The sequence below is a fragment of the Octopus sinensis genome, unplaced genomic scaffold, assembly GCF_006345805.1.
Source record: "Octopus sinensis unplaced genomic scaffold, ASM634580v1 Contig11478, whole genome shotgun sequence".
Lineage (NCBI taxonomy): Eukaryota > Metazoa > Mollusca > Cephalopoda > Octopoda > Octopodidae > Octopus > Octopus sinensis.
The window spans coordinates 20,487-45,009 of NW_021832379.1; the positions used below are offsets into that span (position 1 = coordinate 20,487).

The 24,523-nt window shown below is 36.0% G+C and overlaps 1 protein-coding gene and 1 long non-coding RNA gene across 2 annotated transcripts in view; both read right to left on the minus strand.

The window, feature by feature from the left end:
* LOC115228954 (formin-binding protein 4) overlaps nucleotides 1-24,523 on the minus strand; it is a 75,110-nt gene that overhangs the window by 15,015 nt on the left and 35,572 nt on the right. Inside the window, exons 10-13 of the mRNA XM_029799402.2 lie at nucleotides 22,256-22,351; nucleotides 21,222-21,286; nucleotides 18,147-18,251; nucleotides 17,013-17,146 (exon numbers count right to left, since the gene is read on the minus strand). Coding sequence (XP_029655262.1) covers nucleotides 17,013-17,146; nucleotides 18,147-18,251; nucleotides 21,222-21,286; nucleotides 22,256-22,351 — 400 coding nt within the window. The remainder of the gene's footprint in view (nucleotides 1-17,012; nucleotides 17,147-18,146; nucleotides 18,252-21,221; nucleotides 21,287-22,255; nucleotides 22,352-24,523) is intronic.
* LOC118761282 lies at nucleotides 7,587-11,355 on the minus strand. Its single transcript, XR_004997263.1, has 2 exons — nucleotides 10,873-11,355; nucleotides 7,587-10,683 (listed from the first exon to the last, which is right to left on the minus strand). It is a non-coding gene; the product is annotated as an uncharacterized LOC118761282 (long non-coding RNA).

Genomic DNA, 24,523 nt, shown 5'->3' on the forward strand with positions numbered 1-24,523 from the left:
TCAACACTATATTTATGGTTGGTGTTACCAATTTTAGCTTGTAGTAGCAAAAACATGTAAAGCAAATTGCCTCAAGAATTTATATACAGACTGCATTGTTTCCCAAACCATCCAACTGGCGGATGAAAGTAGAAAAACAAATGAAAACTAAGAAAATAATTACAAAACAGCAAAAGCTATCAAAAACTATACAGCAGCCACAATTTGTTTAACTGCAAAGATTTATAAGGAGGCTGAAACTGCAACTACCCACACAAATATCTTAGAAATAAATCTGACCTAGAGCTACTTAAAACAAGTAAAATTTTGCAGAAGGCAAAATTATTTCACATTTTTTTTTTAACAGGTTAATGAGAAGAAGAAAAAAAATCACATACATTAATACTTTTAAAGCAATTAAGTTACAGTTTCTCTATTACTATTTTTTCTTTCTTTACAAAATTGCTACTTTATTGAATTTTTGAAATTGCATGGCTAATTGTTATTAATAATGAGGTAGAATCATTGACTTAAGAAAATACAAGTGAACAGGGTGAGGATGTTTTCTAAGATGCTTATAGCTATAAGAGAGAAAAATATGAACAGCCATCTTTGATATCTGCTCCTGATTCCCAGAGCTCAACTGAAAATAAGGTGTTTGGTCATATACATATATATACATTGTATATACATACAAATGATTGAATGAGCGAGTGTGTGTGTGTGTATGATGTGAAAAAGAGACAGCAAGAAATCTGTTTGTTTATGAAAATTTGTAGAATGTATTATATTATATATATATATATATTATATAATATATATATATATTATATATATATATATACACACACACATGAATATATATGTGTGTGTGAGTGTATATAGAGAGAGAGGTAGAGAGAAAGAGTGTGTGTGAGTGAAGTTCATTTAGATATGATTTGCCAAAGATGAAATATATAAAGGAAGGTGAGAAATGAACACAACAACAAAAACAAGAGCAGTAGTAGCAGCAGTGATGGTGGTAGTAGTAGTAGTAGTAGTAGTAGCAACAAGATGGAGATGATGAAGAAGAAATTTCATATAAAATGGTCCTCATGGAAACCATGAGAAACATCTTCCAAACAGCTCTGCGACTAAAGCACCAGCAAAGTTCATCTTTTTAAAAAACTTTTTTTTAAAAAACTTTTTTGTGACTTCTGAAACGAAAGAAAAAAAGATACAACTGTTATTTTACATTCTCATGAAGTGTCAAACAAAACAAGAGATACAAAAGGCAAGTTGTTTGGTGTGTATACATATATACATACACACACATATAGAAATGCATCTAGTCATATATATATATACACACACACACACACACATGAAAATACACATATAGGGTGATTCATATGTCCCTTAAGCATTTAAATGATATTGTTACAAATTTGTTTTATATAGTTTTTGCGGTTTTGTTCAGAATATTTTGTGGTCTTTTATATATATATATATATATATATATATATATATATATATCTCCGATGGCAGGATAACTGAAGAGATGGTGGCATGGATTTCCACCTTGGCATCCGAAACTCAGAGTTTTATCTTGGCTACCGAATAATTGTCACATATTACATTTACAGATAAATTCCCTTATTTACATAACATTGAGGTCTCTTTCTTTCTTTTGTTATCTTACCATTTTTATCAATATATATATATATATATATACATACATACATACATACATACATACATACATACATACATACATACATACATACATACATACACACACACAAATCACTTAATAAACACAGGATTTAAATGTAAACCACTAATTTTATGTTCGAATAATACAGTAAAACTCCAGTCTCCTGAATGATTGCAGATTACCAGCCTGCTGCTATACAAGCTTGTCTTATAATTGTATTACTGAGCATGAATCTTGTAGTAGGTCATGTATAAATCTTGGGCTTATTAAATATTATCTCTCACTGGACAGAGTACTTTTGTGTTGATCCTACCAACAACAGTATAGTGCCGTGTGTGCGTGAATACACACACACACACACATACATACATACATACAGTAATATTGAACAGTGTGAATGAGCACTCAACACCACCTTGGTGGATAAGAAGTTATTATTTGTGGGTTAACAAGGTCACCATTAGTTTCATGCTGAGAATTCTAAGCAATTATCAAACCTGCCACATTAGGACATTGGTATTTGTTTCCATTTGGCAGGCTTGATCAGCATGAAACCAATGGTAACCTTGTTAACCCACAAATAAGTGTGTGTGTGTGTGTGTATATATATATATGTTTATACCTTTTAGAACAAAAATGTCCTTCTCAAAAGGTCAGGCAACATTTATCGTCCCCCAAATGGTATGCTGTGACAGTCATCCTGTTCAACTGCCCAAGGATATCTAATTTAACTTATTGAGTGGTCTTGTGGTTGACAGTATGAGACTAGCTTTCTGGAAACCCTGAGACATACAGAGAAGGAAAGTGGGTGAGTGATGGAGGGAAACACAAGACACATAAACCAATTTCTGTTGTTAGCAAGTTTACATTACTGCTAAATGGACTCTTGAATCACTATATATATATGTATGTGTGTGTGAGTATGTGCGTGTGCAAGCATAAACACACACACACACACACATATATATATATATGTATGTGTGTGTGTGTGTGTGTATTTATCAGACATACATATGTACATAAAACAAAAACCATCTGGTGTAGCAACATGGCTTTTCATGAGTTTACAGTAGACTATAGAAAGAGGAAGGGGGAGAGGGTGAAAGAGATTATTCTGGGGGAGATTCTTGGGTGCACAGACCCTTTCAGGGCAGTGACAGCTGGTGGGATAAGGGGGGGGGGTGCATACCAAAAAAATGCTGATTCTATCATGAAAACAGGATTTTGAAATTGAATTCCTAAATTCAGTGATCAAATTCAAGGGTGTCATCTGTATGAGGAGTAAAATGGGGACACAACAGTGATAGGAAAATGTAGAAAACGAAACACTTGAGATCAATAGACACAATTTTAGTTTAAATATCAAAGAAACAAATGGACCCTACAATAGCAAAAGGTATCTGAATGCAAATGTGAACTTACTTTAGCATCAAATTTTAAAAAAAGTTATTTATTAGTCAACATAAACAGAGGCTAACATGTAAAGTGGACCAGGTGTTGTGGTTGCTGTTGTTCTCAATTCAATCCTTGCTCGGTCAGACATATAATCAAACATGTTCAAGCTGTGACCAACTCATTAGTAGACATTAATTTGTCTCAGACTACTTCATTATCCAATATGTCCTTCCTTCTCTTTTTTAAAGATGATTATCATTTCAGAGATTTGTCTGGTATTACTGGCAAGTTGAGCAACCCCATAAAAGATCCCTTATTGGTTCATGGACCACATGTATTAAAACTGAGGACAGAATAAACTTTTTGCTGATGAAATTGCTGGGTTTTCTGGAGTCATAAATGAACAGATGTAAACTACGTTCATCATTTTGAGAGCACAATATATTTTGACCGTTTTGATACAGAGACTGCCTCAAGTTCTGTGATGTAAAACTTCCAGTTTTAAAACATTCATATTTAAATCAAAACCTTCCATAACAATTTTATGTAAGAACATTTAAAGTTATGCTTCATACACCAATTTAATAATATAGAAATAAATGTAGAAGTTAATCATTTTACTAAACACAATTTCTTGGTTGTTTTCAAAATAGCAACAGGAAAGCTGTAGAAAACAGCATGAGAAATACTATGAAAGGATTAATGATATTGTAATGTGTTTGACAGTGAAGGCTGCTTGACAATATCCTTGGCAAACATCAGGAATTCAGATCTACGTCTGACAAAAAGTGAATTTTGGTATAACGTTAATCAAGTGAAAGAAGCTCTTTTTTGTTAAATTATACATTATACTGAGTAAAATGAAAAGTTAATATTCTTTTCTTAATGTAATTATAGCAAATGAAAAGCACACCACAATACATTCCTATTATATACCCAGGATAAACTTGTGTGTCAAGTTCAGCCTCACAGCATGACATCTCTTACAGCTCTGGGCTGACCAAGGCCTTGGAAGTGAAGAAATAGAAATTACAACTTCACAATGCATAGACACACACATACTCAGCACTTTACATCTACCAGTTCCACTAAAAGGGTTTTGGTTAGTCTATGGTTATAGTAGAAGACACTTGCTAAGAGTACTTCACAGTTGAAAAACCAGGCATATATAGTTTTTTGGTTGTTTTGTGACTCAAGTTTCACACCACTGCAACCTTCAGGCCAAGTATAAATAAATATATATAGTTATATAAAACTGTATAAAATATTTTTATACGCAAAGAGGAGACCATTGACAGGACTCCTTAGATGCTAAAAAGGCCAGTTAAAACCCAGACCACTGAAAAGAGAATTCATGAGGCACACCGTTATAACACTAGAACGGACGGTGTGCCTCATGAATTCTCTTTTCAGTGGTCTGGGTTTTAACTGGCCTTTTTAGCATCTAAGGAGTCCTGTCAATGGTCTCCTCTTCATGTATAAAAATATTTTATACACTATGAGATTTTAAAAAATGTCTTATGACTTATTTATTATGCTAACCAGTGGTAAGAAATTATTTTTACTTATTAGCCTCATATTTACAATAATATATTTATATGTGGTTTTAGAGCAATAGCTCTGTCTATAGCAAGTGGTATTTTAATACTCTACTGAATTTTGTTGTTTATATTTTACCTATAAAGGTGTAAACTTGCTACCCACTTTATTATTATTAATAATAATAATGATACTTATTTAACTTGGTATATATACAGGGTGCAATGGGTAAATTTTATACTTTTAATTTTGTACATGTGCATTTTTTGATTTTGTCGACTACACAGTATGGTAGGGTCAGTTGGGCACCATCTGCAAGAAAACAGCACCATGACGTGATTCACTCTGCCAGAAATTTGGAAACAACATTTACGCTGGAAGCTCCAATACGAACATTTCAGAGTGTCTGGGTGTCAATCTGAGGACATGTACCGAGAGTGATAAAAATCAAACATCCAATCAACATCATGGTGTTTAGAGTGATCACTGGTGATGGTGACATTATGCCTCCATTCATTTTCCCATGTGGCCTCAGACTTGACACAGAGGCCTACATCAAGTGCCTAAAAGAGGTAGTGCTGCCCTGGGTTTAGAGGGCGGCTGCTGGAAGACCCTGTATCTAGCAACAGGACTCTGCCTCATGTCACACAAGCAGGAGAACTCAGTCACAACTGTCAGACAATTTCTGCAACCACATCACCCCTAACATCTGGCCACCTAACTCCCCAAACTACAGACCCCTTGATTATTATGTGTGGAGCACAGTTGAGCAAGAGACCAGCAAAACTCCTTGTAACACCAAAGATGAACTGAAGGCAAAGATTATGGCAGCATTCACCAACTTAAACAAGGAGACCGTCCAGAAGAGTTGCAGGAGAGTCTGAAGTCGTCTGGAGGCCATGGTTGAAGCCAATGGTGATTTTATTGAATAAATTTACTTTTTCGTATTTCAAGATATTTTTATGTAATTTTGGTAAATATATCTGTTAAAATGAGATGGCAGTGTTATTTTCATTTTTGTGTAACTTAGACAACAATATTTTCACTGCACCCTCTGTGTATGTGTGTGAATATATTGTATTATGCATAGAAGCAATGCACGTTACCAGAATTCTTGACTTGAGTCAAACAGAACCAGTCCAAATCCTTGTCAGAGTATCCATGTAAATGGAGTAAGGACTGGGATAAATTTGACAGTTTGCATCGAAGGAAAGGAGAACTCAATATCCCACCCAAAACTAAAGGTATGTAAAAAAAAAAAAAAAAAAAAAAAAATAGCAACCACATTATCATTACTTGGATTTGGTTATGAGCAATGACTAGAAGAATATTGAGCTTTATTGGATAACTAGTTGATCTAGCAAGCAGGGCCTCATATCAGTGGTGGGGGGGGTGCAGTGCACAATGACAACGTAGAGAGGTAAGCCCCAAAACGGGGTGCATTCTCTCCTGATGACCCCATACACTTGCTGGCTTTCAGTATGCGAGGCTTTTAACTGGTAGCACTTGCAAGTTGTTTGCAAAACATGTAGAGATAAATGAGCACTAGTTTTTAATTACTCTATAATGTATAATTTAACAATTATGATATGATATACTATCACTTTACCTGAAAGCTTTTAGCTCTGTGTTTTGTGTGTGTTTTACACCTTGAATTCTTGGTGTTTGCCACATCAAATACTCACTGTTGTATACATGTCCATCTTATATATGTCATAAATATTTGGAATGAGGACAAGAGACATGTTAATGAGTAAGATGATCTCAACAGGATTTGAACTCTAAATTACTGAGTTATGATAGTGAATAATTGTGGGTACGTATAAGCATTTCAATTCTACTTACTATTCATCTAAGCTAATACAATCACCAAACCTAAAGAAACCTGACAACAGGCTGACTGAAACTAAATTGTTTTCAATATAATATGGTTCTTCACATTTCATCATAATGACCAAAGTGAAGCTCAATAGCAACTCTGCTGTTCTAGATTTGAAGCTTGTCCCTTGTTTGTTATGCAGACATTTTTATAGACCAACTTATACAACAATACTGATTGTGAGGTCCCAAGAGAGACCAGTTGAGAGAGTGAATTTTAACTCTGGTTTCATGGGATAAAGTAAATCTAAATCTTTCATGAGATAGGATGGTTATCTGTTGCAGGTGACATTCGCAGATGATCTGTCGCCTGCATCTGACATTGGAACGAGACAATTTGGTGCAGCTGCATGGATGCTGATGATCTGACACAGCTGACTGGTCATTTCTGGCAACAGTGTCTTTTGGTGCTGAAGGAACAGAGGTACACATGTTCAAAAAAAAAAAATATATATATATATATATATATATATAGAGAGAGAGAGAGAGAGAGAGAGAGAGAGAGAGAAAGATCACAATTTATATAAATTGAACATGACTAACAAAGACTTTCTCTTTCCTCAGACATGTATAAAGAAATAGCCTTTCTGCTATAGACACAAGGCCTGAAATTTTGGCAGGAGGAGGCCAGTTGATTAATTACATTGACCCCCTGTACATGGCTGGTACTTGTTTTATCAACCCTGAAAGGATGAAAGACTAAGTCAACCTTGGTAGAATTTGAACTTATAACAGAGAGATGGACAAAATGCCGCTAAGCGAAAACGTCTGATGTCGAATAAATCAGCACTGAGTTAGTGGTGCCAAAACAGCTGTGCCGAAATGTCTCATAGTCCTCTGACAGCTAGACAGACTAAAACAATGCAGAATAAAGTATTCTGCTCAGGAACACAAATGTCAACAACAGATTTGAAATCATTACCTATCAGATAATATTTCTACCTACACAACTAGTTTGACTTAACCTTGTACAGGAATGATCTGGCATAAGTTCCTACTTTTATTTTGATGAATTTACTTTTATGAAAGACATAATTCAAGAACCCAACTCAGTGATATAGAAATACTAAAAGTACTGCAATGTGGCCTGAGAATTCTAGATCTTCATGAGAGGCCTACAGTGAATGATACACATGCAGGGTCATAAGGACCGCTGCAGCTCTCTATCAAACAGGAATTCACTGCAAGAGGACAGAAGTATCCAGCCTGCATAATAAATTATTCAAACTTTTCAATTACATATAAAGACAAGAAGATATGTCCATCTGTCCTGAATAGATTAAATGTGGCAGAGGAGAGATTAAGGTAGCATGGAATCATACAAGCTTCCATGTTTTCTTTACATATTCATTAAGTTTTTATATCAGTGTTTAGAGCAGTGGTTCTCACCCCCCCCCATGGTCCTCTTTGTTTCGTATTTTATTTGGGTGGACCCTCATAGCCATTTGATATTTAAAAAATCCTATTATATTTTTAGAATTATATATTATTAAGAATTGTGTAAAAAAATAGTTTGTGTTTTGTTGAAGCATAACCAATTTATTGCAGATAAATTTTAACAATTAAATCTTATACGGACCCCAAGGGTCAAGTGGACCCTAGTTGAGAACAGGGCTGTGGAGTTGGAGTTATGGAGTTGGAAACAATTAAGGGGTAGCTGGAGTCAGAGTCGGTAAAACTATACCGACTTTGACTCACAATATCTTTCTTCTTTAATATAAACCAGTTATAACATAGAGGCCTATTCAAAGTACAAGCTTATGCCTATTCTTTACGAGATATGGAGACCACAGTCAATTTTATAGAGGAGGAGGAGGAGTTGTTGCAGTTTTTTGTTTCAACTCCACAGCCCTGGTTGAGAAACAGATAGAAAGGGATGGGGTATTTGTGGGAAAATCAAATAGAGGAGGAGATGAAAACAGTTTGATGTTGCAAAACAGAGAGAAAGAGAGATAGAGAGAAAGGCATTGATATGTTCAGGACAAAGAGGTAAGAAAAATCTAAACTCACCTTTCAGAAAAACAATACGGCCTCCATTTTGATGAGTAAGTCAACGGCACAGAACAACTGATCCAGCTCTCGTATTAAAAGCGGAGGAGGTCAGACAGACATTCTCCTTATAAACTTCACCCCACAATCACCCACTATTGGGGATGGGGGGAAACGTATTCAAATATTATGAGGAGGAGTGTGTGTGTGTGTGTGTGTGTGTGTGTGTGTGTGTGTGTGTGTGTGTGTGTGTGTGTGTGTGTGTGTGCATGTAGCAGACCCAATGAGAAAGAGGAAAGTGGTTTGCCGATTCAATAATCCAATTAGTTACTCTGGTTAATAAATTGTTCAACTGGTATGTTATGAAGACGAAAAATAAAAAAGACATAAGGGGCAAGGATAAATTGTATTGACCTCAGTAAAGGTCAAAATGTGGAAGGGATTGATCCTGTTCCGGTCAATCCAGAATGTGAGGCAAAACAACAAAGTTTCAATACACAACTCCACTTCCACTGTTGCCAAATATTTATTACAGAGAGAGAGAGATTAGTTACAAGATTCATTAGAATCTAGGGATATCCACAAGTAGGATGCTAGGATTGGCTAGGTACCATGACATTGGGGTAAAACAACCATGAGGTATCATGTGTGTGTGTGTATGTATGTAGGTACCAAACCCAATATAAACCGTGTATCCGACTCAGGGTCGGTTCCTGGTGTGGTGTAGGTATAAAAAGAACACTAAAGGGGTTTAAAATTTACATCTGTTTCAGTTGAATTTTATTGATGCGTTCATAGACTACATCAATTCTGAAACAACTGCAGAAAATTTTAAACCTAATTTGTGTTCTTATATATATTTTGAAAGCAAGCAAGTAAAAATTTGGGGAAAAACTCATGCAGAAAGGTTTTGTGCTTAAACCTTTCTCTACTGCACTTATGTAACCCTTTAGTAATTAGCATATATTATATTACAATTATGTAGTAAATATTATGCAGTTTTTAGTGTGCTTATCTTACTGAGGAAGAACAGTAAGTACTGCAAAGTGTGGTGAGGTCAGAGCTACAGACCCATCTAACCTAAGTGGGCAAACACAAACCAAATTAAGCACAAAGAAACTGAAACATATATCCAACTGGTTCCATGTACAACTTTGGTATATTTCTCTATAGCAGACAATATAGCCTGAACCAAAGCCAGTTGAAACTTATCTGAAGTTATATTTGGAGATATCTCAGTAATAATAATATGTACATATATTTTAATGATATCCCTGCATATTTACTTCATGCATGACCTTTCACAAAGTCACAATGTTCAAAATTAATTGTGCAATTTTGTTTTTTTCACAATATATTATGTATTTATTGTATGTTGTTATGCTTTCTCTCTACCAACATATTACAATATTTAAAGACAAAATATACTTTGGCTCACGGACTAACTACATCTACACTTTTGAAGTCCTATTGATAATGATCAAGAGAAACGTATAATGCTTCATGATAATGCTTTAGTTTCCCAAGGAAGAAGCACAGAGATAACTGCAGACTTTGTGGTGCGCAAAAGAAATATAGACACATAAAATAGGAGAAACACAGCTAGAGCTGCTGTTTACTATATAATATAAAAGATATAGAAAGAAACACAGAAATACAGCTAGATCTGCTGTTTTCTGTACAATATAAAAGATACAGAAATACAACAATAACATGGTAGTAATATTTGAGTATGATAATTAAAAGAAATAAAATATGTGACTGAAAATATGCAGAGAGCTGTAAAGGAAAATTAATAATGTGAAAGAAAAAAAAACATCTTGCTTGAATAATTTGATAGAATCTGCCTCCAATATTATTTCAACAGAAACCAACTGGAGAAATAAATATTTTGAATAAGATCTTACTGAAAATTAACATAGATTTCACCTTAAGGTCAGAATGTGAAAAATTAATTTTGCTTTTTAGAATTGGCTAATTTCAAAAGACAATTTTAGTTTCTGATTTCTTGGACAACTAGAAGATAGTCATAGGAGCCATTATGTTGAGAGAATGAGTGTGGAGGGCATGAACCACTTTGATATAAAGCAGATGAACGAACAGAATTAGGTGGCAGAGAATAAATTACACTTTAACCTTCATGGAATCAACTTGTTTTGCTGTTCAACAGAGAATGCACGGCTAATTTATAGACAGCCTGTCTTTGGCTTTTATTTACACCATTTCATCCAGTTTACCAACTCAATTTGTCAAACTAATTTCCTTTTATTTACAGACCCAACTCCTGCTGCCTTTGGAGACAGGCTCCAGCAGTACCCTCAACACAAGTGTTGACCCTAAAAATTTATCTACATGTATATTCCTAGCAAAGAATGAATGAACCATTCAACATAGACTGGTGCTAGTACCATCAGAGTAAGAGTCAGACAGACCCAGAAACACAAGATAATTTGGAGAAGGATGGTACGGAAGCTAAAAGATCCCTCAACATATAATGTAAAAGCCAAATGGGAACAGACCAGAATCCAACCACAAAGGGGACATGGTTTATAAAAGGATACAAAAAAATAAAAGCCATAAAAATCTAAGAGACTCACCTAAGTATAAATGGAAGAGAATGCGAGGAACCTAGTCCTAATGGCTGATTCTGGTGAAGAATTAAGAAATTCTAAATGTAGAAGAAAGGTATAGAATCAACAAGTCTTAACTCTTTAACATTTAATCCAGCTATATTCTGCCCAAAATGTTCTGTTTTATGATGAAACAAACCAGATCCAGTCTCTCACAAACTGTCAGTCGAAAAATAAGCAACCACATCGTCAAAATCTCAATTAATTAACTCATCTACAAAACAGAAGTTATCAAATACTTACAGAGTATTTGAAAGACTTTATATATATTAGCGACAAAGGAATTACTGAGAGGTAATATTTATCCCCCACATAAGCGTGGAAGTTGTGTTAGAACAAACTATACTGTGGTGGATGGCACAAGAGAAACTTGCATCTTGCTTTTTGGTGCAAAATGCATTCTTATTTCCATTGCAAGCAGGGAGATAAATTGCCAGCATCTCCAGCACCGAGACCACCAGATCACGTGATTTCAATCTTCCTTGGTTTTGTCAATAAGATGGCAGGAATTTACCTTCCTGCTAGCGATATAAACAAGCATGCATCTTGCACCAAAAGCCAATATGAGAGTTTCTCTCATGGTATCTATCACAGTATAGTTTGTTCTAACAGAACATCCACATCTCAGTGGTGATAAATATTATCTCCTGGTAGTAGTACTGCCTCTGTCACTAATATATATAAATTCTTTCAACTAGTCTAAAAGTAGTTGATAATTTCTGTTATGTAGACGAGTCAAGCAAAATCACAGTCATGCCAGTGGCACATAGAAGCAACCATTACACTCTCAGCATGGTTGGCATTAGGAAGGGCATCCAGCCATAGAAACCAAGCCAAACCAAACTGTAGTCTGGTGCAGCCTTCCAGCTGACCAGCTCTAGTCAAACCATTCAACCCATGCCAGCATGGACAACAGATGTTAAATGATGATGGAAGAGGGTGTGTCAAAAACACAGTAAGAATGGGACAGGAAAAGTTCAGGGAACTCATTTCTGCTTGGAAAAAAGAGGGATTCTTTCACCAAGTGAAAGAAAAATTGTATGATAGCTGCATAAAGAGCAATGCTACATGGTGGTGAAACATGGAGATTGAGTGTGAAGGATGACTGATGTCTAGAATGGAACGAGGTGAGTTTGCTCTGCTGGATGTGTAACATCAGTAATGTCTGGAATGGTAAAGCAGGGACCGAGAGCTGAACCAATGTAAGGCATGCTATCCCATGCTCTAACAACTACAATTGCCTCCCTCACAGTTATCTTATTTACATGACACAAACAGTCTTTTTATACTTTTTATAAAAAGTATTTTATAAAAATGCTTTATTCAGCAGAAATTACATCACTTATCCATTTTTTCAAACATTATCTTACTTTCACCAAACAAACAAAAAAAAAGCACTCAACTTGTTTTGTTATTTGGTCAAGAATAGGGCAACACACATACATTATACAAAGGCAAAAATATAATATAAAAGCTAAGTAGATTAGAAAAGTACAACCCAGTATCAATCTTTCATAATTACAGAATCAGTAAAAGAAAAGCAGCTGTGACCCATTTGACTGGCAAATTGTCAACTACTCAAATATAGACATAGCTCTTATTTTAATTAAGATTGATAACTATGAAAATAAAAAAAGAAAAAGAAAAGCATAAAAAGTACTTGATCAAAAGAGTTATGGGTTTACACTATGTTTTTAAAGACACAATTATCAAAAGTAAATGAAGAGAAAATCACTAAAAGATATCTGATACAAACATCCCTATTTTAACAACTATCCATGCCATACTGACATACAACAAACAAACAAACAAATAAAAAGCCCTGTGTGAAACTATTCAAATTATAAATTGATAAATTTAATAATTTTCAAATCATTATAAAAAAACACATGTATGTTTCAATCAGTGTCTAGCATTAATTTATGAGATTATCAGAAAAAACTTCCTGTGATTAAAAACAAACTCTTTTAATTAGTTTTCCTATTCGTTTTAAATTAGAAATCTTGTTCAAAAAGAAGAGGAGGCAGATTCTAAGAAATTCAGTGATTTACCTCACAGGACAAGCATCGATATATTTTGGAAGAAGAAAAAAAATACATAATTAAAATGGACACTGTCAGTGGAAATTCAATGGAACTCCTGATTAAAATCAAACAGAGGATAATATAGAATAGAAATGTGGGAATAATAGATAATTATTTCTTTCTTAAGTACAGAGAGACAAAAACCACTATTCAGTGTGTGTGTGTGTGTGTGTGTGTTGTATTATCTGAGAGGAATCTAGCACAGAAAATGGACAGAGACGGACTCACTAACAAGGATATCAGATATGTGAAGGGAAAATAATCCTACCTGGGTTATAATTAAAGAACTTTTGATAATCAGAAGCTAAAACTATAGAGTTCAGTTAAAAGTCCTCAAAAGATAGCCAATGTTTATCGCACACAGAAGAATGCTTTAGTGGACACAGTCCATAGAAGAGTCTTTTGGTACCAATGGAGTCATGGAGCCAACACAGCATTCAGAAATTACCGAGATACCTAAATCCACTTTATATAATCTCACATGACTGACCAGACTATTTTGATTATTGTACATCACTGGTCAAAATGCACTTTGCATCAGCTTTGGTTTAGAATGATGCCACCCTGCTGGTTAAGCGAGCAGGCCAACATTCCCCCTGACTGGAAAGCTAGTTTGTCAGAGGGTGACCCATTTACAGATGAGTGGACTGGACCAACATGAAATAATGTGTTTTATTCAAGAACACAACATGTAACTGGTCTGGGAATCGAAACCACAACCTCATGATTGTGAGGGCAACACGCCCAACCACTAGGCCATATATAATATATATCTATAAATGATGAACCAGAATCAATAAAAGAATGAACTATTTAAAGGCGAGAAAATGAACATAAAAAAATGTTTTTAAATATTAGCACAAAGCCAGGAAATTTTAGGGGAAGTGGGGTTCAGTTGATTACTTGATTGGAACAGTTCAAAAAGATGAATGACAAAGTTGACCTCAATGGTAGTTGACCTCATCATGTAAAGAGCTGGAAGAAATGCTGCTAATCATTTTGTTTAATCCACTAAAGATTCCGCCAGCTGGCCACCGCATAACAATATAAACAAAAACCAGAAAATTAAGAAGAGAGTGTTGGCTCATTAAATTGACCTCAGTACATAATAATAATGATCCTTTCTACTGTAAGCACAAGGCCTGATATTTTGGGGGAGGGGCGAGTTGATCACGTCGACCATACTGTTCAATTGATTCTTAATTTATCAACTCCGAAGGGATGAAAAGCAAAGTTGACCTCGGCAGAATTTGAACCCAGAACATTTCACCCAGTATGCTAACAATTGTGCCAGCTCCCTGCTTTTATAATCCTTTCTACTGAAGGTACAAGACCTGAAATTTTAGGGACTAATCAATTACATCGTCCCCAGTACATAACTGGTACTTATTTAATCAACCCCAAATGAATGAAAGGCAAAGTCAACCTCAGTGGAATTTGAACTCAGAATGTAAAGACAGACGAAATGCCACTAAACATTTTGCTTGGCATGCTAATGATTCTGCCAGCTTGCAGAATCGTTACCGATAATAATAATAATAATGGTTTCTTTCTGATGTTAGCAGAAAGCTAAAATTTATAAGACAATAATATCACTAAATTGAATCAATTTCAAAATATAAAGAGGAAAGGAAGCACTAAAGCTGAGATCAAAGACCATCCAATATGACCACCTACTGTCAGTGACAAATTTAAATATGCAGGGGAGGGAGGAGAGAGATACAGTTTATTGATTCAATCCTTGTATATATTAATATTGATTTTAATATTGACCACTGATAGATGAAAGGCAAAGTCAGTCTCAGCTTGAATTGAAGCTGAAATAAATCTGTTTGGCAATTTGTGTTGTTGAGATGGAATAAAGCTTCATGGATGAGAAACAAGGCTGGACCTGGCGTTAATTCCTGAACTGGGTAGCATAAAGCAAACCACTGTGTCTCTCAACTGTGTGTAATCATTGTAAGAAAAAAATATAAGCGTTTGTTGTTGATGCCATAAGAACTGTAGAAACTCTGAGAGAACATGAAATAATTCTACTTTGGAACAGTGAAGCTTGAAGTAATAGCCTGTAAATATTGAGTAAATAAATCCTTTGGATAGAAAATAAATTGGCCAGCCTTTGACTTTTTTTTTATCCAAAAAGGTTTTTTAATCAAATATTTACATGCTATTATTTATAGCTTTATCTACTTCAAGCTTCACTGTTCCAAATAAGCCTTTGTATTAAGATGAAGTTATTGATATGAAAAATATTATAATAATCAGATGGAAAACTAGAAACAATAAATTATGTTAATATTAAGCAGTTAAAATACATACAATAAGAGTTTTTGTCTTTCATTGAATTCTGCAAAATTGTGGGTGGATATAGAGATCTTGTTCAACTAAATAAGTGACTAGTATCTAACTGTAAAATTATAAAAACTGAAGGACTTGCATGAAGAAAGAAAAGTATAATGGGTAGGTGATGGAAACATTTATCATTTAAAATATTTTGATAGGTTTTAAGGCTTTATTAATGGTTAAAACATATCTCGAGTTGGATTGTAATAAGGAGAACATAGTGAGAAAGAGAGAGAGAAAAAAAAAGGTTAGAATAAAAACAGGTTTGTACATCCAAAGCAACCATTTATATACACATTCACCTCACACAGACATCTCACTTTTGTGTGCGCAATACGTGTATGTTGTGTCTTGAAAACACTGCTGACATCAGACTGCAAAAATAGAACTAATAATCAGTGATGTAACAACAACATTATAATAATAATAATAATGATAATAAAGAGAATAATACAAAAGTTATTATCAGAGCTGAAAACAGAAGAGAAATACAGTTTCGATTAATAGCAGGAAGCAAAGGTAACAAAAGTTAAACTCACCAGTAAAACCAGCATCAACATCACCTGGTCTGCAGTGAATGCCGCTACTTCAACATCATTTGCCATCAATAGCCAGCTTGCTTGCTTGGTAGTAAATGCTGTTTTCCTCCCAATTTTTGCATATGTATATACATATATATATGCATATATATATATATATATATATATATATATATATATATATATATATTCTTTCTTTTTTTCTCTCTCTCTCTCTCTTCCCCTTTGTTCTTCTTCACTCTCATTCCTTATTTGTCTCTTTACCATGCTCACTGGTTGCTTTCTTTCAAAACATCCACAGAGAGATAAGGAGACAAACCCAAACCCAAACCCAAGCTGAAACCAGTCAGACACAAATCTTCATTTCAGCAGCTGCACAAGATAAGCTTGGCCCAGGTTTGAAATCATGTCGAATTAAGTCATTTAATGGTCTTGTCTTATCTGGGGGAAGGTCACAATTTCTAAAGTTCCAGTTCTTTGGTTTCCAAAAGATTTTCGTCATTAAACTCCTTTCTTCTACCGAAATCCAATGGATCCTTTATTTCCACAATTTCTTTCCATTAGCTCTAATCCGTCTCTCTCTCTCTTTCGCTCATCTTATTTTAGCTTATAAGATTGTTCTCCTTTGCTCTCCTTCATTAAACGTTCACATCAGCCAAGACAAGCAGAGAATTGGGCCATTTAAGTCCAATAGATTCTGAGTGCAAATGTCAACATTAGTCGTCAGCAATGGAGTTGACAAGAGAACCAGAGAGCATTGTTGAGAACAGGCGGTTGCCAACGTTGTCAAGAGCAGGCAGTTGCTATTGTTCTCAGCAGTCAAATCTGTCACCTGTCTACAGAGTCACAGTCAGATGGGTTAAGGCAGCTCAATGTGCAACATACTTGCAAACTACCACAGGTTATATCCAAGAAGAACAAGAAGAAGAGATGGACGTACCTGTCCCAACAGACGGACCAACCAGTTGGTGCTCCACTTTTCTCAAATTGGATAATTTGTTGATTAGCTTCCTGCAATCTTTCAAAGAAATAGCTGGTTGACAGACCACCAGCTTGCCAGTCTGATGAACGAGTCTGCAAATAAGTTGTGAAAAAGCAATGGAATTTTTAAAGTGGCTTGAATAGTCATTTTGTTATTTTAGGAGATTATAATAGGATATATGTCAAGAGTAAGCTTAGTACTAACGTCACAGGATAAGGTGAAAATTATTTATAGCATTGGGATACTATGATAAGCTAAAATAAATTGACCCTTACCAACCTGAGTGTCTAACTTTACCCTCCACCTGCACTCCCGAGCAAAAAAAAAAAAAAAAAAAAAAAGAAAAGAAGTTTCATCTACAGCTCCAGATTAACGATTGCAGGCAAATTAAAGGACGGAATCTTCTTTTTCTGTGTTGTTCATTCTTGGTTCACCAGGGAAGAATCCAGCCATGATGACCTTTAACCTATTCCTGCTAAAGTGGGAACACGACATGACGATAAGGTTAATTGTTGTGAAATACATTATGTAGGGGCGTCTAAAGATGTCCGCAGATCTACAGTAGGGTCCATCAAGCAATGACATAGCCACTAAAATCAAACTACCTGCAATTGAGATCATTAACCCATTAAGTCCCAGAGTACTTAAATTTCTGAATATTACTTTTAAATTTTTACGGAAGATTGAAAATAGGTTAAAATGAAAAAAATAATTATTAAAACTCCTTTACTTCAAGTAGAAATGGAAATACTCGGTGTCCTATAAATAGGACACTGAGACAATGTGAGTACAGCTTATTTAATGTTTTCATTTAGTGTCCTACTTATAGGACAGTGGAACTTAATGGGTTAAGAGAAATGGTATTTAAAGTTACACCTATTTTGTGTTAAAAGATCTCTGAAAATCCACACACCCACAGAGTGTACTTTGGTATACAAGAAGAAGTAAGAAGTATTCTAGGAATGCATGCAAAACATTTTTTTTTTTTGGATACGTAAATGATGGCTTTTAAATACATAATACTACCTAAGGTGGATGAAGGAAAAGGAGTTGTAAAAAAAGTGTTCTTGAAATCTTTGAGTGGGTATTTACCTTTAGCTGGACGAGCAACACTTGAAGTTTGGATGGTTTGTTGATATCAATCTCTAAAAAGTCCATTTTGTCCATAACTAATTGATTTAGATCCATCACAGTTTCCTAGAAAAACAAAAAAAAAATGTATATTCCAAAAACAAGGAAAAAATTCATCATCAACGTCATTAAATGTCATTTTTTCCATGTTGGCCTAAGGTGCAAGGCTCATCTGGAACCGACATCTACTTTGGCAAGGTTTCTACAGCTGGATGCCCATCCTAATGCCAGCCACTTTACAGCAGCAATGATGTCACAAGTCCATTTATTTAAAACAATAAAACATTGCAACACAGCCTTAATGGCATCACTGTCGACATAGATTACACAACACCTACCAATCAAACTTATATTCAGATCAGAGTTGATAGACCTTTCACAACAAAGGAGGGGAGGTTTCACATACATGGAAACTTGCATTCAATATATCATCATCATCATTTAACTTCCGCTTTCCATGCTGGCATGGGTTGGGCAGTTTGACTGAGAACTGGTGAGCCAGGTTCCAATCTGAGCTGGCAAGGTGTCTACAGCTGGATGCCCTTCCTAATGCCAACCACCTATGTTTATTTCTAATAAAGTGTTGTTTTTTAGTTTATGAGCGTTGGCCAATGCTGGTATCACGTCAGTGACATCCATGCTGGTGGCACATAAAATGCACCCACTACATTTATAGAGTGGTTGGCTTTAGGAAAGGCATCCAGCTGTAGACACCTTGCCAGCTCAGATTGGAACCTGGCTTACCAGTTCTCAGTCAAACTGCCCAACCCATGCCAGCATGGAAAGCGGAAGTTAAATGATGATGATGATATATTGAATGCAAGTTTCCATGTATGTGATAAGACCCCTCCTCTCCTTTGTTGTGAAAGGTCTATCAACTCTGATCTGAATATAAGTTTGATTGGTAGGTGTTGTGTAACACATATGGCTGTGTGGTAAGTAACTTGCTTGCCGGCCACATGGTTCTGTGTTCAGTGCCATTGCATGGCACCTTGGGCAAGTGTCTTCTACTATAGCCTTAGGCTGACCAAAGCCTTGTGAGTGGATTTGGTAGATGGAAACTGAAAGAAGCCCAGCGTGTGTGTGTGTCCCCACCACCATCACTTGACAACCAATGCTGGTGTGTTTACATCCCCGTAACTTAGCGGTTTGACAAAAGAGACCAACAGAATAAGTACTAGGCATACAAAGAATAATTACTGGGGTTGGTTTGTTCAACTAAAGGTGGTGCTCCAGCATGGCTGCAGTCAAATGACAAATATAAAGAGAAAAAGAATATATACACCATCACTGATGTTACTAGCCATTCCATAAGGTGACACACCTCAACTACAAAAGCTGAACACTCATAAACAGCCTATGTGAGGGAGACTTTCAATGCACTCTGCACCTGGTTTTGAAATAATGTAGGCAACAAAGAAGACAACATGATCACAACTTAAGGCCTTTTACATCCTAAACAATCTACATCAACACACACACACGTACTCCAACTACAAGAAATCTTCCTCTAAACTCCACCTTCTGCACCCCAACCATCTACCACAACCATCTAAGCAACAACCCCAACATTTCTTGGATAATCTTCTAATTTTCATCACAACTAAACAAAGATACAGGTCACAATCTCAGCCTCAATACACCCCCCATGCTGCAACACCAAGCAATCATCCTTATCAGACACTTCTCAAAAATCAGCAGCTAAAAACAACACGGAAAAAGAACTCAATCATAAAAAGACATTTGCTTTTTATGTAGATCAACCATTTTTTGATTATGGACCCCTTTGATTCTGATTTTATTCAAGTGGATTCCCTTAGCCATTCAATATATATAAGAAAAATCCTACTCATCATCATTTAATGTCTGCTTTCCATGTTGGCATGGGTTGGACGGTTTGATTGAGGACTGGCAAGCCAGACGGCTGTACCAGGCTCCAATCTGATCTGACAAAGTTTCTACAGCTGGATGCCCTTTCTAATGCCAACCACTCCATGAGTGTAGTGGGTGCTATATATGTGCCACCAGCACAAGGGCCAGTCAGGTGGTACTGGCATCGACCATGCTTGAATGGTGTGTTTTACATGTCACCGGCACGGGAGCCAGTCAGGCAGTACTGGCATCGATCACACTTGAATGGAGCTTTTTACGTGCCACTGACACGAGGGCCAGTCAGGCAGTACTGGCATCGATCACACTTGAATGGTGCTTTTTACGTGCCACTGACACGAGGGCCAGTCAGGCAGTACTGGCATCGATCACACTTGAATGGTGATTTTTATGTGCCACTGGCATGGGATCAGTCAGCTGGTGCTGACAATGACTGTGCTCGAATGGTGCTTTTAACGTGCCACCTGCATGAGGGCCAGTCAGCCATATTTGTATCGTTACCAGCGTCGCCTTACTGGCACCTGTGCCGGTGGGATGTGTAAAAAGATTCAAGTGGGGTCATTGCCAGTACCGCCTGACTGGTTGCACGTAAAAACTCTGCCAGATCAAGATTGGAGCCTGGTGCAGCCATCTGGTTCGCCAGCCCTCAGTCAAATCGTCCAACCCATGCTAGCATGGAAAGCGGACATTAAACGATGATGATGATGATGATGATGATGATGATGATTAATAAGAATTGTATAAAAACATTGTTAAAATATTTTGTGTACTGCAGAAGTATAAGCAATTTGTTTCACAAATTTAAAAAATAAAATCTTATATCGACCCTTAAGGGTAATATGTACCCTGGTTGAGAAGCACTGATTTAGATTGTCATTTTGATCTCTTCCTTCCATCAGGTACAGCAAGATGTAATATGAAAATCTAAAATCTCAAAAGTGTCAGGGCCAGACAAAAATCACAAACATACACGTAAAGCACCAGGGGCTTGAAGGAATCTCTGCACACACTGACATCTACAGACATAACACACATGTCTGCCTGATCACAGTGAACCTGGACTAAGCAACGACAACTAATTCACAAATTAAAGTACAGTATAATCTCATCTAAACAAATTCTTTATTTTTATGGAGAAATTCTTACCTTTAGCTTTTCATTGCTCTCCTGACTCTTTAAAGATTCTTCTGAATGACTCTTGTAATTTAAACCTGGAATAAAACCAAAAGTTAGAGGAATGCAGAAAATAACACAAAAGTTTAAAACTAATCGTTTCTTAAACCAAATGAAAATTTATTATTATTTTTTTGGCTTTGTTTTATCCATGAATATTTTTGCTATGAAAAAGGGAATAGCACAACTGGAGCTCAACATAATAGCAGAAAAACCTGCTCTTATGTACACGATCAAATGAATAAGCATTTTAACCTCACAGCAAACAACCTAAAATTTTTCACATTAAAGTGGATTAAGGATTAAGTTAATATAATTACTACTAAAGACGCTACTGGCATTTGAGGTCATGAGTTCAAATTATACCAGAAGTCTTATATTTCAGTCTTGAGCAAAGCATATTACTTCATCCCTTATTTTCCACTGAATGTCCCTTTCACCTCCTCCTCCCTTGTACAACCCTACATTTTGCAGATGGCAGCTCTTACCCCATCTCCCCCTGTTTCCACCCGAGCCCTGTGCATCTCTCTTATTTCACATCTTCACTATCTTCTCTCTTTCCCAATTGGAGTAACCATGTATCTCTCCTCAACAAGATATCTGTACACTTCTCATCACCAGGCAACAAGCAACATCCCTCAATACTTTCAGCCCATCCTCAGCTGAGGGGGTGGGGGTGGAGTCTTGTCTTGGGAGCTACTCAGTAACCTCATTTGTGTTAGGACAAATGTAAACAGCACCAAGTGCACTCTGGAAAATGGATAGTATTAGGAAGGGTACCCAGTCATAGAAACCACACCAAAGCTGACATTGGGGCCTGACACAGCTTTGCAGCATGCTAAACCCTGTCAAATCATCCAACCCATGCCAGCCTGGAAGACACAGGTTAAATGATGAGGATCTGTTTTGTCCAAACCACCCACACCTATGTTTCTATGAAAACTCATACAAAATGATTTAGCTTTATAAAACAATAAAATTAATTAATTAAATAAATGACCACTGACTTTTGCTTGACTTTGATCGAGATTCCTTTTTCGACTGATGATCTTTGTGGGAAGATCGCTTCTTACTGCTTTCAGACCTTTTAGAACTGGAACTTTCTGGAGTGAAGGAAATGGAAAGTTTTAGAATTGGACAACCAAAACAGGAACCCTAAGTTACAACAGTTGAAGTCATTCACTCATGAGGTCTGTCTTCATATCCCAGAAAAGCATTTTAAAAAAATTTTACCCTTTAACAATTTAAATATTACTTCATCATTACTATACATCAATTTAGCACATTACCACCATAGACCATTAATTTAACAAAATGAGACAAGTATGTGATTAAAATGCCTTTTGATCTGCAGGCACCGGCTTTAAAATTTCTTAGAAACATATTGTATAATTTTTATATACACAAAGCACATTACTTTCCCCCAAAACCAGTTTAATTATCACATTGATAATCATCTGACTTCACAATTGAGTAACTGACATTATAAGGACTAGCAGAAACATGACCCTACAGCTGGTTGGTTCCTGCTAGTGTACATCATGTTTGCCTCTCCAAAACTGCTGTGATGTGCATATCTGCCCATATATATATTTATATATATATATATATAATCATTGTTTAATGTCCATCTTCCATGCATACATGGGTAGGACAGTTGACAGGAGCTGGCCAGATAGCAAAACTACTCTAGTCTACTGTGTCTGTTTTGGCAGAGATTTTACGGCTGGATGCCCTTCCAAACACCAACCACTTAGTGCTTTTTATGTGACACTAGCACAGGTGAGTTTATTTATTTATATATCATTATCATCACTTAATGTGTTTTCCATGCTGGCATGGGTTGGACGGTTTGACTGAGGTCTAGAGAGCCAGCAACTGCATCAGGCTCCAATCTGATCTGGCAATGTTTCTACAGCTGGATGCCCTTCCTAACACCAACCACTCCAAGAATGTAATGGATGCTTTTTATGTGTCACTGGCACAGGAGCCAGTCAGGTGGGCCTGGCATCGATCATGTTCGTACAGTGCTTTTTACGTGCCACCAGCACAGGAGCAAGTCAGGGGGCACGGGCATTAGCCACATTCAGATATATATATATAATAATATAAGCTAAGTAAAATAGTGGTTGTCCATGGATACAAACAGGTCCTCTACATTCTTCTCTCAAGCAAGAGATCCTAGTCACGTGGGCTTGTGGGTTCTGGTGCCACATAAACGTGCCCATGCTGCTACCATATAAAGCATCCAGTAGTTGGCATTAGGAAGAGCATCCAGCTGTAGAAACCATGCCAAAAGTCACAAATGGAGACCAGACAGCTCTTGTCCAGCTGTCCAACCCATGCCAGCATGGAGAACAGGTGTTAAATGATGATGATGAACACACATATATATATATATCTCTATATATAAAACTGAAATGCGTTTTTACCGCTTGGTTCGCTTTCAATGCCACTACATCCCGTCCGATTCGCTCCAAAATTTACAGGGACATGTAGAATGAGGTGACGATGCGCGTGGGCTACCTTACAAATCCCTATCTTAAAAGGTGTGGTTGCTAGGGGCCATCTTCCTCACTCACCCTATTTCCTCCTTTCCCTCTCTTACTCCTCTTCATAACTTTCAGAAGTCCACTACGGTTATTTAAAGTATCTGTCACTATCGCTATTTCCTTTCTTTTTCACTGACTCTGTTTCCTACCTTCCTATCACTTCGGTGACGTTCTTTTAAGTATATGTCTGTCACCAACAATCAACACACGAGCATGAGAACAAATATTATGAATCAGATATTCTTGCGTTCATTTATATGTGTGTGTGTGTGTGTTCTATATATAAATATGTATATATAATGTATGTGTGTGTGTGTTGTTCTATATAAATATGTATATATAATGTATGTGTGTGTGTGTGTGTGTTCTATATATAAATATGTATATATAATGTATGTGTGGTGTGTGTGTTCTATATATAAATATGTATATATAATGTATATATACAAAGTGTATATATCTGTATTTATGTATATTAAACTTTTTCATACTTTTTCATAGTTATATATATTTTTAAACAAATTATAAATATAATTTCATAATTTTTATTTTCAATTTAAATAATTTAAAGTTTTCAATTTTATATTTTACTAGCAGTATCGCCCGGCGTTGCTCGGGTTTGTAAGGGAAATAACTATATAAGCATTTTTAGTGAGTTATAGCAAAAAAAATAGCAAAAAATGCATTAAAGATGGAATAAAAAAATGATAGTAATTTCTTTTT